The 12,432-nt window shown below is 39.3% G+C and overlaps 2 protein-coding genes across 2 annotated transcripts; one reads left to right on the top strand and one right to left on the bottom strand.

Annotated features, from left to right (window-relative positions):
* Positions 1 to 289: 289 nt before the first annotated feature.
* On the top strand, positions 290 to 2,933 carry Bczrt2. The gene is made up of 4 exons (XM_024694711.1): positions 290 to 796; positions 900 to 1,298; positions 1,369 to 1,484; positions 1,582 to 2,933. The coding sequence occupies exons 2-4, from the start codon at positions 1,190 to 1,192 to the stop codon at positions 2,542 to 2,544; spliced, it is 1,188 nt and encodes a 395-aa protein (XP_024550503.1). The 5' UTR covers positions 290 to 796; positions 900 to 1,189; the 3' UTR covers positions 2,545 to 2,933.
* A 5,908-nt stretch (positions 2,934 to 8,841) lies between these two features.
* On the bottom strand, positions 8,842 to 10,387 carry BCIN_08g05280 (hypothetical protein). Its single transcript, XM_001552948.2, has 2 exons — positions 9,710 to 10,387; positions 8,842 to 9,627 (listed from the first exon to the last, which is right to left on the bottom strand). The coding sequence occupies exons 1-2, from the start codon at positions 10,091 to 10,093 to the stop codon at positions 9,019 to 9,021; spliced, it is 993 nt and encodes a 330-aa protein (XP_001552998.1). The 5' UTR covers positions 10,094 to 10,387; the 3' UTR covers positions 8,842 to 9,018.
* Positions 10,388 to 12,432: the final 2,045 nt, after the last annotated feature.

Below are 12,432 nucleotides of genomic sequence, written 5' to 3' on the forward strand. Positions count from 1 at the left end.
TAATCAAGCAGCACGAGAGGAAAAAAGGATTTTTTTTTTCTTTCGCTTTTTTGAATTTCCAAGGGACTGAACGTTAACTATAAAGCGCTTGTGCATTTCTGGGAACCCGCCAGCCAATCAACATGAGCAGACGTGATCATATAATTCCAAGGCTGGTTTTGGACGGATGGAGATGCCGCTTGGCTGGTTCGGGTTAGACGCTTCAGTTATGTGGATGGGCCGGGTGCCTCAACTTGGACTGCTACCCGTCAAGGTTCTCATTTTCATGAATCTCACATTCGGTCCCCTCGTCTCGCGCAGTTTCTTTTGATACTGTCCGATGTTATACGTATCGTATGGTATGGTATATTGTGGTCTACCGGTAGTACATCTCCGTACCTCCTCCCTCCCTCCTCTGTTCAATGAAGACTACTGGCACGATCGATAATGGATGATCTTTTCTTTTCTTTTCGATCCTTCCCTTCCCTTCCCTTTCCTGTTTCTCTTTCTTTCTTCACTTGCACACTCCACTCTGTACATACTTGCTTTTTCGTGCTTTCATGCTTTCACACTTTGATATCTTTACACTTTGCTCCCTCTCAGAATCGCACGTAATCCATATATGGGTTGTACATGCCTAGTACCTGCCCGTTGACGTATATCTATATATATCTCTCTATATATTGTATATTCACATATATTCCACTTCTTCCTCCTCTGGAAAATCTTTCCGCCGTGATATCAATTGGATAAAGTTGTGATTGTTGGTCGGGACTGTTCCAGTTTTCACAAACATTTCATTCAGCTACCTCACAAGGTACTTATACTTGCTTCTTTTCATTACCAATCCGATCTCTCTTAAAAACTCGGCCAGGACCCCATATAAATGTACAATCTGCTAATCCAACTTTTTCCACTAGCTGCGGAAATCCCCACGACCATACATCCTTTGGTTCTACCGCTACACGATTGTACCCAACTTCGTCTACTCGATCATTACTCTCGGCAATTCTCCGTTTGGACGACATTCAATCCCGTTGACGCTTTTCACATCATCAACCCTACTTTCGACGTCCAAGCTTAGCAGGGTACACGGCATTCCCCTAAAGATCTCCGACGAGAATACGTAGACGACGGCAGATATAAGTGAGACGGCCATCCAGGGAGATAGGATATCTGCGAGTGGCCGAAGGAGTGGCAGTCGGTGATCATGTCGGAATATACAGTTGAAGTTACGTGTGGGAGTGGAAATGATTATGATGGACGGATGGGTGTGCGAATATCTTCCATATTCGTCATTGGATTTGGTTCCATGATGGGTATGTCTCTCCGTGATGGAATATATGGCCCCGCATGTTGTGTGAAGACCTTGACTAACTAAATTCATAGGTGCTCTTCTACCAATCGCGGCTGCAAGAACGAAAAGAATGAGTGTTCCACCTCTGGCATTCTTTATCACTAAATATTTCGGATCGGGTGTTATTATAGCTACCGCTTTCATACATGTAAGTATTAGTCCTTGCTCTCTTGCTCTCTTGCTCTCATGTCAAATTGGGATGCGCCTCGGGTATTTCCTATACATTTGTGCTAATCAGACTATAGTTACTTGCTCCCGCTTCAGCCAATTTAGCTTCCCCATGTTTAGAGGGCGCAATCACAGACTATGATTGGGCTGAAGGTATTTGCCTTATGACTATTTTCAGCATGTTCTTTATTGAGCTCTTGGCATCACGATTTGATGTATTTGGACAAGAAGATCATGATTTAGAAGCTGCCGATCCTGCAAGAGATCTCATCCGGAGAAATACCCGAGATGAGAAGGTTGATGCATTGAAAACATCTTCGCCTTCAGATGGCAACAGTTACAGAGAAACTGTAGATAGCCCTCAAGCTTCCAACGCCGTTCTAGAACAACATGATCACGAGAGTTCAATTACCCGGGTACCAACATCTGGAGAAGGGCCATCCAGAGGTAGATCAAGTATTCCAGGTCGACCTGATGATTTGTCATACCCCCCTGGAGGAGAGGATCATCTCGGACATCAACGAGAACATCACGAAGATGGCGACCATTTTGCTGCTCAAATGACCGCACTATTCATTCTTGAATTTGGTGTCATATTTCATTCCATATTTATAGGTCTCACACTTGCCGTCACAGGTGATGATTTTAACGTCCTTTACATTGTCCTTGTTTTCCATCAAACATTTGAAGGTCTTGGTCTTGGAGCTCGACTTGCTACGGCTCATTGGCCTAAAAAGAAGGGGTGGATGCCATGGGCTTTAGGAGCAGCTTATGGTTTTACAACACCTATCGCAATTGCTATTGGTTTAGGTGTTCGTACAACATTTGCCCCAGGTAGTCAAAAGACTATGATTATCAATGGTGTATTCGACTCCATTAGTGCTGGAATTCTCATCTATACAGGATTAGTGGAATTGATGGCACATGAATTCATGTTCAATCAAGAGATGCGTAAGAGTTCAATGAAAATGATGCTATTTGCTTTCGGATGTATGGTTGCAGGAGCAGGTTTGATGGCGTTATTAGGGAAGTGGGCATGAAAGAATATATATCTTCATTATATTATAAGTCTTAATCATATAGATGGCTATGGGTATAGGTATTTTCGGAGTATAAGCTGATTGGAGCTTAAGTGGGATAAAGGCGAATTGGCGTTGAAAAGAATTACTTCTTGGAGGATTATTTGTATATATGTTACGATGAAATTACCATTGGTATTGGAATTGGTGGTTATGATATGAAGATGGATGGGATTGTATGGTATATTGATGATGGTGGATGCATTGATGCATCAATGGATATCGAGTTATCAATTATTATTTGATGTTAGAAATTATATAAGATGGTATAGATGAGGAGGAAAGAGAAAAAGAAGAAAGAGAATATTTGTAGATGAGGAGATGGAAGAAATGAATATTATGAATTTTGAAAAATTGAGTTTTGAAATTAGATTGTTTGTGTGATGTGTCATCTGATTTGTAGTTAGGTTTTGTATTTGGGTATTTTGAACTCTTGTTCTGTATTATGTTGGTTTGGAGGGGTGGGTAGAGATGGGTGAATTGGGGTAGGGGTTGGGGGTTGGGGATTGAAAGCTAGGAGGGGAAGGAGAGATGAAGAAAGGAGAGGAGGGAAAGGGGGGAAAGGAGGGAAAATAGAAAAAGGAGGGAGAGGAGGGAAAGGAGGGAAAGGAGGGAAAGGAGGGAAAGGAGGGAAAGGAGGGAAAGGAGGGAAAGGAGGGAAAGGAGGGAAAGGAGGGAAAGGAGGGAGAAGCGAGATCGAGATAGAAGTAGAGATTAAAGAAGGAACGGGGCTGAAGTGAAGCGAGAATGATATAAATAATGAATAATCCAATATCACAAATTGAAAAGTGATATGAGAGTTTTTTTCATGACGTAATAATTTGTTAAACAGTTAAATAGATTACCGAGTGAGTTTTTGAATTGCAGCGAGAAGGGATAGAGAGGAGAAGATGGAGAATAGAGAATAGAGATGAGTAGGGATGGATGTATGAGATGCATGTATGGAGTGTTTATATTAATGATTGGATTGGATTGAATTGGATTGGATTGATATCGGTTTGTGAGAGGGGCTGAAGTGTATATATTTTTGCGAGCAAGAAATTAGAGATTAGAACGCATATCAGGGATGGAGATAGAGAGAGCGGAGGGTAGAAATTGAAAGTGTGAATCTGGAGAATTATCTTGGGATGGGCGCCGGCTTGTTTGCTTTATTGTTGGTGTGTGTGTGTGTGTGTGTGTGTGTGTGTGAGAGAGGTGAGATGGAGTGGGGAAGTTTGCTTGTGGTTATGTGGGTTTAAGGGTAGTTATAGGGAGATAGGGAGGTCGATGGATGGATGGATGGGTATTCGGTTTTTTTTCTTTTTTTTTGGCTTTTGGCTTTTGGCTTTTGGCTTTTGGGGATCTTGGGGGAGGGCGATCGGTAGAGGTGAGGTGAGGTGGGAAGAAAGGGAAATAAATATATTCCTAAATCTTTCCAAGCCCGTTTTGGGAATTCAGATGCTGGCTTGCGAGATGGTGTTATGTGTGTAAGTGAAAACGCGAAAATAATCGTCAAGGGAAGAATGTGTATCAGCTGATGTGTAGATAGAGATGGATACATCTTTCTTTCTGTGTTTCTTCGAGTGCTGCGGATATTATATATGTGGTCATCTTTTCGTTGTCTTCGTACGGGAGCTGGTTTTCCATCTGAGATACTGGAGTGGTTAAGCATTTCGTTTGATATCAGAATGATGGAAAGTATTTGTTAATGATACTATGTGAGGTGTGGGTTGAAGGGTTTGGAGACTGTAGTCCTCGGCGAGAGAATGTGATTTTGAGTGATCTACATCTTGAGGCTTGTTGGGGCTAGTTTTATGTTTCCATAATATTCTACCTTTATCGTGGATGTTGTTCATTTATGTCATTCGATTGTATCTTGGAAAGAAACTCAGAGCTGTTCTGAGATTTATAGCTCTGATTCGTTCTATGGAATCGTTTACTCGAAAATTTGAAAGTGTTGTACATCTGTAATGTTAAATTGACTCACGACTACATTCTTTTCATCGGTGAATAGTGAGAGATCTTGAAGCGAAGTAAAGCAAAAGGTCGAAAGTAAACTAATTCCAGGTGCTTCAAGTAGCTTTCGAGTCGTTCATGATATCTTGCCATGAGCTTTTGAATCGGGGAGTGTTTGGATATATTGCATTTTTGCAATCGGGTATTGCAAGGTCCATCCTAACAAGCTCATGATGAGTTCTTGTTTCGCGGATCGTTGTTTAAAATTGTTTATTCTATTGAATGAGGGAAGTTAGGGCTTGTTTAGACGAGAAGGGACTCAGAATGTTGTGACTGCGAAGGAATTCTAGAGTGAGAAGATTCCTATACTTCTCAAATGCTCTGTATCTTTACTTAGAGCGTAGTGTGCCTCATAGCGAATTTACCGAATAATAGACTAATATATATCCCGACTAAAAGATAATCTTGATCATTAGACCTGTTCTAACATCTACACTTCTCAAGATCCGCATTTGAAACTTATAAGTAGCTCATATTATTTTCTCGGTTAACACCAGGGTATGAAAGGAAAAAAACCAGCAAGACGGGATATTTAATACTACTATCTCCATTAATCAAGTAATCTGAATCAAGCTACCAGTCACGGACTGGATGTGAGTTTTCAATATCTGGATTTTGAAAGCAATACAATATAACAATCGAACTTATTACATTGGATCTTTAATACTATCTAACTTTCAAGAGATCTAGAAGCTTCGGACTGTAGTGAGGACTCCGAACTATCAAAATCCTTTACCTCAAACCCATCTTTGAGCATACTTTTACAACTCGGCCTCCCATCAAAATAGCCCAAAATAAGAAATCTTCAAGATACAAGTCCCTCGTATATTTATATATACATATACTCATTCCACAAATTCCCTTCATCTTTCAAATTAACAAAAGACATCTAAACATCTCACACAACAATACGATATAGTGTCTTCCGTAGCATCAGTCAGACTTAAAAACAGTCATCAACAACCCTCCCTCTCGAGAAATGAAAGATCTCCAAAAATCATTCATTCATTTTTCTTACTTCATTTACAAAACTTCCTCTTCAAAATTCATTTCTTCAAATAAGTATTTGAGATTACAAAACGATAAATTAATCTTTATTTTGCTGAGAAATAACTCATCTATATACCTCTATACTCAAGACTCTTCTTAGAATATAAAATCCTTAGAGATAAATTAATCCTCTTGTATGTTTACAACTCATAATGAATCTCTCAATCTAGTTGTATAGGTATGTACATATCTTTTCAAATTTGATCGATTAGTATACTATACTTATATATATATATAAGTAATGCTATAAATACTAAACAACAATGTCAGGTGACTTTCAGATCACGTTTTCCTGCGAACATTATATTATAATGTATTAGAATTAGAATTAAAATTAGAATCCATATATGATATTACACTAGTACTAGCCGTTGGGGAAAAAAACATTGAAGTCTACAAGTTGATAGAATTTCAAAATTATTAAATTAAAAAGAAAGAAGAAATTATACGAATCCGTAGTGTGAAAATTCTTTTTCTCCGACGTCTAGTATTAAAAGTGTGTTTTCTCAACGATTAAATTATAATAATTATACTATTATTTTAGTTCACGAAAACTACTTTCGTATATTTAAAAGTAGTACAAGTGTGTTTTCTCAACTTTTGATTTTGACTCTCTAAAGTTTTTGAGACATTCAACTCGAGCTCAAATAGAAAAATGAAATTAATTTCCAAGTCAGGGTTGCGACAGAATTCCAAAATTGCTTCAAGAACCTGGGACGACACTAATAAATTTTGATGCCTTTGTAACAGATACCACGATTTAGCTTTATCTCATATGAACGAGAACGCTCAGGGACGATCCCTCCGAATGACGTTCTGCTTGACTGCAGTGTTAGCCCCCCAAGCCACCCCTTGCCATTCCCAGAGCGTGATTAGTCAACATACCGTTTAGTCTACGGTGTATTGATTGAAATTACAGTGCGGTGCAACTTATTTCGGACTATTGCAGCCATCTGAAGACTGCTAGAAACTAACCAGAAACTAGTGGCGGTCTAAGCTACCCTCGGTAATGTGAATGATGGTTTTTGGTGTGAATTCGCCAAATGTCTGTACGATAAGCGAAAGTCCGAACCCTGTCCGGATTACAAACAAGGTTGAATAAACTGCAGGGTCGTCAATGTTCCCCTCATTCCTTCCGATATGACAAAAACGGACACTTCAAGGTACAACGATCTGTGAGGAACGAAACATAAAGATGTACTCACACCTCCGTACAATCAAAGCTCACAATCACTTTACTATAACGAGTTTATTGAAGTCATCTAGCCATCACAAATAGCCTGTCCACCGAATCCACTCTTTTTGACCTCAGATCAATCATACCTATCAATCACGCTGCCTACCTCGTAGAAGCCAAGAGTAATCCCCTGGAGGTGAGAAAGGCGCCATATCCATCTCCCGAACCTCACACTGTCGTCGTCAAAAATCATACTATCGCCATCAATCCCGTCGACTGGAAGCTACAGGATTATGCTTTCATTCCACTTGTGTACCCCTTTATCCTCGGCTCGGATGTTGCTGGTGAATTTGTTGAGGTTGGCAGTGGTGTCACGAATGTGGCCAGAGGTCAGCGCGTTATGGGATTTGTTCAAATTTAGATTGTGCTATAGATTTTAATCTGTTACTGATTACTGCTGCAGATTCTGCATAGTCACTGGAAACAGAGACCCAAGGTACTCCGGGTTCCAAGAATGCACCGTTATACCGGTGGACGCCCTTGCGCCAATCCCATCTTCAATTTCATTCGAACAAGCAGCCGTGCTTCCTCTAGCAATTAGCACAGCCGCTGTTGTTCTCTATCAGAAAGATCAACTAGACCTACCTCATCCATCAGAATCGGCCAAGAATCTTGGTGATACAATTCTGAACTGGGTGCCAGCTCTAGTGCCGACACAGCCGCCGTGCAGCTAGCTCGAGCATCGGGGCTCGAGGTTATCAGCACCGCTAGTGCTCATAATCATGACTTTGTCAAGAGCTTGTGGGCTTCGGAGGTCTTTGATCATCGTAGCAAAAGCGTGATAAATGACATTGTTGCTGCGCTCAAGGGCAAGCGGATAGTCGGCGCCTTTGATTGTATCTCTGAAGGAGAAACGCAGAAGGCTTGTGCAGACATTCTCTACAAAAGTGAAGCAGCCAATAGGTTCCTTTCCCTGGTCTTTCCGGCCACCGATGGCTTGCCGCAGGAATTTACTATGGGGAGCGTATTCGCGACTACTATTCTCAGTAACGGAGTTGCTGGGGGGGTATATCCCCAAGGCGCTCGAGAGTGGCCATTTCAAGCCCGCTCTGCAGCCATGGGTTGTAGTCACTGGATTGCAATATATCCAAGAAGCTTTGGAGAAGAATAAAGCGGGTCTGAGTGCGACTAGAGCTGTCGTCAAGTTGCCCTGAATGCGGCCGGCGCAGTTCGTTTAATTAGCATGGTCTTCTGAGGTTGTATTATTTTGTGCGAGTGCAAATGACACTAGAGCGAAGTGCGCATCGAGTTGACTTTGTCATGAAGCTCATATCAATCAACTCTTTTAATTTAAGCCGTTTATAACGAAGATCCTGCTTTGAAAATTACTCTGTTCAGAATTGTCAATCGACTCTTTTCGCACTAAAATTTCCACTTAATGTAACACCTGACAGAGTTCGAAAAGTGTTACCGCATGTCTCTTATACAAATTCGTGAGTGCATAGGAGTGAAAAATGTTCAAATAAATTGCGATCAAGAGCCAAAATGTACTTGGCACGAACACAGCTTGTACAGTGCTTCGTAAATACCATGGTTTTTTGTTGCTAGAGCTGACAAACCGGGGATAATGAATCAATTATATTGTTGAAACAGAATAAATCGAGGTTCTACGTCTCTGTAAAAGCTCTTATGTCGATGGGAATATCAATATAGCATCAACTGGGCTGAGATCATTTCATGTATGGAAAGCCCGTACCGCCATGGCCCAATTTGAACTCGCCCCTATGCCCAGATTTGAACAGTCCATGGAATCGTTTCGGCAAGAGCCGAAGGGTTGCTTTTTCTAGGGGCTTTGACTACTTGGATTTACAAAGGCGTAAGGAGCTCTCCTCTTTGTCCTTATCTCTCTGAGCCAGTTTTCCCAATAGCCCAGACTGGTAGACTACATATGAATTTTTAATGTGCAAACTCGATTCAAATATTGAAGAGAGTCACAACGTGCAAAAAAAAAAGAAAAAATAGAAGTGATCACAATTTTCAAAAAGTCTCAAAATTTAAAGCGAACTTAGTATTTCAATTGGATTTTAACAAGCTTGGAATCGTAAGTGTCAGGAAAGTGCCAGATTTTGCCTAGTCTGGTTCATTAATCTTGGTGGCTCTGAAATGTTGGCTTTGGGCAAGGAAAGCTCTGTTGACAGGAAACATTGATGATCCTAGAGCTCCCACCCGTCCAGTTCCTTCTCATCGGTGTACACGGTGAAATCTATAAAATGCGCGAACCTAGTTCCACCTTTCCCAAAGTTCTCAACTGTAATGTTTAGCAAGACTTCTGATGTCGAATCATGCCTTCCAGGAAAACGCTGATCTAAGAGCTGGTACAGCTCTTGAGGGGTATAATAGTCCGATCCCTTCGCTTCTACTTCGGTCTGCCAAAACTCTAGGTACTCTCGTGTAGATTTTATATTTTCGGTCCCGACAAATGACACATTAGCAAGCGAGTGCCCAGGTATAATGACTTTCGGCTTCATGTTTGAGAGGAAATCAAGCGTCGAGACCCAAGAGGCAGTCAATTCCGGGGTGAGCATGTCCGCCATAAAAATATGCATTTTGCCACCATATACGGTATCGCCACTAATTAGTGTGCGTGAAGATGGTATCCAGAATAATGTTTCGTCAACAGTGTCGCCAGTCAAGGGCTGAATTAGGTGGATAGGATACTCAGGGTCTCCAGGAAGAGTAAAGAAAGAGTATGGGAAGGGCGTGGGGACCGATGCGTTCTGGACCACCTCGGAGGGGCCAATGACCGAAGACCAGTATGCGGACTAAAGTTTGAGAAATTAACACGACCGATCGGAGGGAGAATATTTGAGATCATATAACAAATGGAGTACAGAAGAGTCTTACTGTTATCGGTGCCCCAATTGTTATCCCCTCAACAGCATTGGGATTAGCATAGAACGTCGCGTTTGGGAACTCGTCGAGGAAAATACGGGCACCGAGGTAATGATCTGGGTGATTATGCGATGTGAAGGCAGCAACAATAGGCTTATTTGTCTTGGTTCTCACCCAGGCATTTAGGCTTTTAGCGCTTGATATGGCGAGCGGTAAATCGATGAGCATAGCAGCCTCAGAGCCGATGACGAGAGAAGACACCATATTGAGCGAAACATCTTGGTGAATGAATGTTTCTACTCGTAACGGCGAGTTTGCTGGGGCGCAGTAAGATGTGCCTAGGAGAGCTGCAAAACTTCCCAGAAAGAAGATGGATGATTGAGAGATGGAAATCATGATGGTCTGAAGTGGAATGCCAAAGATGTTGCAAAGTTGTTGCTTGGAAGAGAGGACCTGTCCCCAAGTTGTGGCTTCAACGACTCTTATGTACGAGCAAGTCAACCTCTACAATCTATGGGACTTGTCTTGGTGTCATCTTGGTCAGCCACGACTTCGGGCTAAAGCGGTCGGCATCGATCCTATCTTTGGTACAAGTAATTTATTACAAGTTCTTCCATGGACAAATACAAAGTCCGACTTCGTTGTAAGAGTTGTGGCCATAGCTCGTCGCACCCTTAGCGAAAATACACCAAAAACTATCATGCATTCAACTTTTCAACCCCCTGAAAATTTAATATGATATTGAGTAAATTTTGTAATTTCTTTTAAAAATGATTAAAATTATTGAAAATCGCTTCAAAAATGAATGAATTCTTTTTTTGAATTTTTCCGATTGAAATATAGAATCTTGAAACTGAAAATTTCAAAAATTTCCAAAAAATTGATTGTTTTATATAATAAAAGTATTATATATTAGAATTTTCTAAAAATTTTAGTTTTAAGATTCTATATTTCAATTAAAAAATTATTAAAAATATTTCACTTATTTTTTTGAAATTATTATCTATCAAATTATATTATTTCAAAGTTTCAAAATTATAATATAATAATTTGAAAAACTATTTTATACTTAATTCTGTATAGTAAAAAAACATTTTTGTAGGGATTTTATTACGAATTAATAAAGAGTGGAACGAGCTATGGTTACAACTCTTAGTTCCATTACTCCACTGTATTCATTTGAACGATTCGGAAAAGCCCACCGAGGATTAATAATTCGGGAATGCCCACCTAGGATTAGTAATTCGGAAAAGCCCACCAAAGATTAACAATTTAAGCTCATCGTGAGTTAGGGTTACAATAAACACCGAGACTGTTTGATTCGTTAGTTCAATAAATGATTCCTCCAGCCCTCAACTTCTACGCCCGACATTAATAAGTTTAACTTTCCCTCTGCTATCCCCTAGACTGCCAGCTACGGCCTTATTAGATGATCCATGCACTGATTAGAACATTAATAACTTTATAAAATATATCAAATATAAAAACTACTTAATTGAGATTTAAGATTAGAAATTGTCGAAGTAATAATAATTAAAAAGTTTATTATAAATTTATATATTTGTCGGGATAGGGATCATGTGACCGTGCTAGCGCTTGCGCTAGCGCCTTTCGGCACTACAGCAATACGTTTCGTAGTCCTAGCTTTTAGAACCCTAAGCAATATTACAACAGTGTGAACCATAGTACTATATTGACTTCACCATCCCCATGGTGATACCAACAATATTTTATTTCAAAAACAAATTACATCAAGTTTTTAAATCCTGTTATATTTCATCTTCAAAATAAATACAATTTACAATCTCAAGAACTCTAAAATTATCTCCTAGACTGCTAACTAGCGACGCTAAATGTAGCTCGTATAATATATCTTATATAAAGAAGTCTGATTAATTAGATTAGCTTTTATAATACTTTTCCTAATCACTTTATTTATAAAATAGAATGTTGATTTCAAATTATGATTTCCTAAAGATTATTAAAAAAGAAAAGATTAGGAATTAATATATATTATTATATTCAAAGGTTTGAAATAGAAATAAAATTAAATAGATTTTATATTAAAGATTAAATATAAATATCTGATTAAATTCTAAAAATCCTAATGATATAATTGACTAATAAGCGTCTATTAAACGATGACGCCGCTAGTTGACAGTCTAGGAGATAATACTTTGATTAGCTAATAAGGCTTACAAGCGAACACGACCGTAACTGATAGTCTAGGGGATATGCACATTGTGAGGTTGCTGTACCTGCCCTCGAGAGATCCACAGCAAGTCATGCAAAAGAAATTTCCAGAAGTATAGCAATTAATCATACCGCTCTCTCCACGACTACCGTATTTATTCGAAAAATTCGCCCAAAGCTAGCAAGGATTGATTCTGGATTCGTAGAAGCAAGCCAAGTGGAAATGTAAGAGTTGAGGCCCCGGCTCATCGCACACTAAGCGAAAACACAACAAAAACCTTCATTTATTCAACCTTTTAACTATATGAAATTTCAATAAATATATGAATTGAACTATTTAAATTCATAGAGATAGTAATTAATAATTGAAATTGTTTAAAAAAAATGAATGGATTATTTTTAATATTTTTTTTTTTGAAAAGAGTTGTAGGGTTTCAAAGTAACAATTTCCAAAATTTTCGAAAAATTTGATTTTTTTTATACAGGAAAAGTGTTACATATGATAAAATTTGAAAAATTACAACTTTGAAAACCTACAACTT

This window comes from Botrytis cinerea, chromosome 8 (genome assembly GCF_000143535.2).
Source record: "Botrytis cinerea B05.10 chromosome 8, complete sequence".
In the NCBI taxonomy this organism is placed as follows: Eukaryota; Fungi; Ascomycota; class Leotiomycetes; order Helotiales; family Sclerotiniaceae; genus Botrytis; species Botrytis cinerea.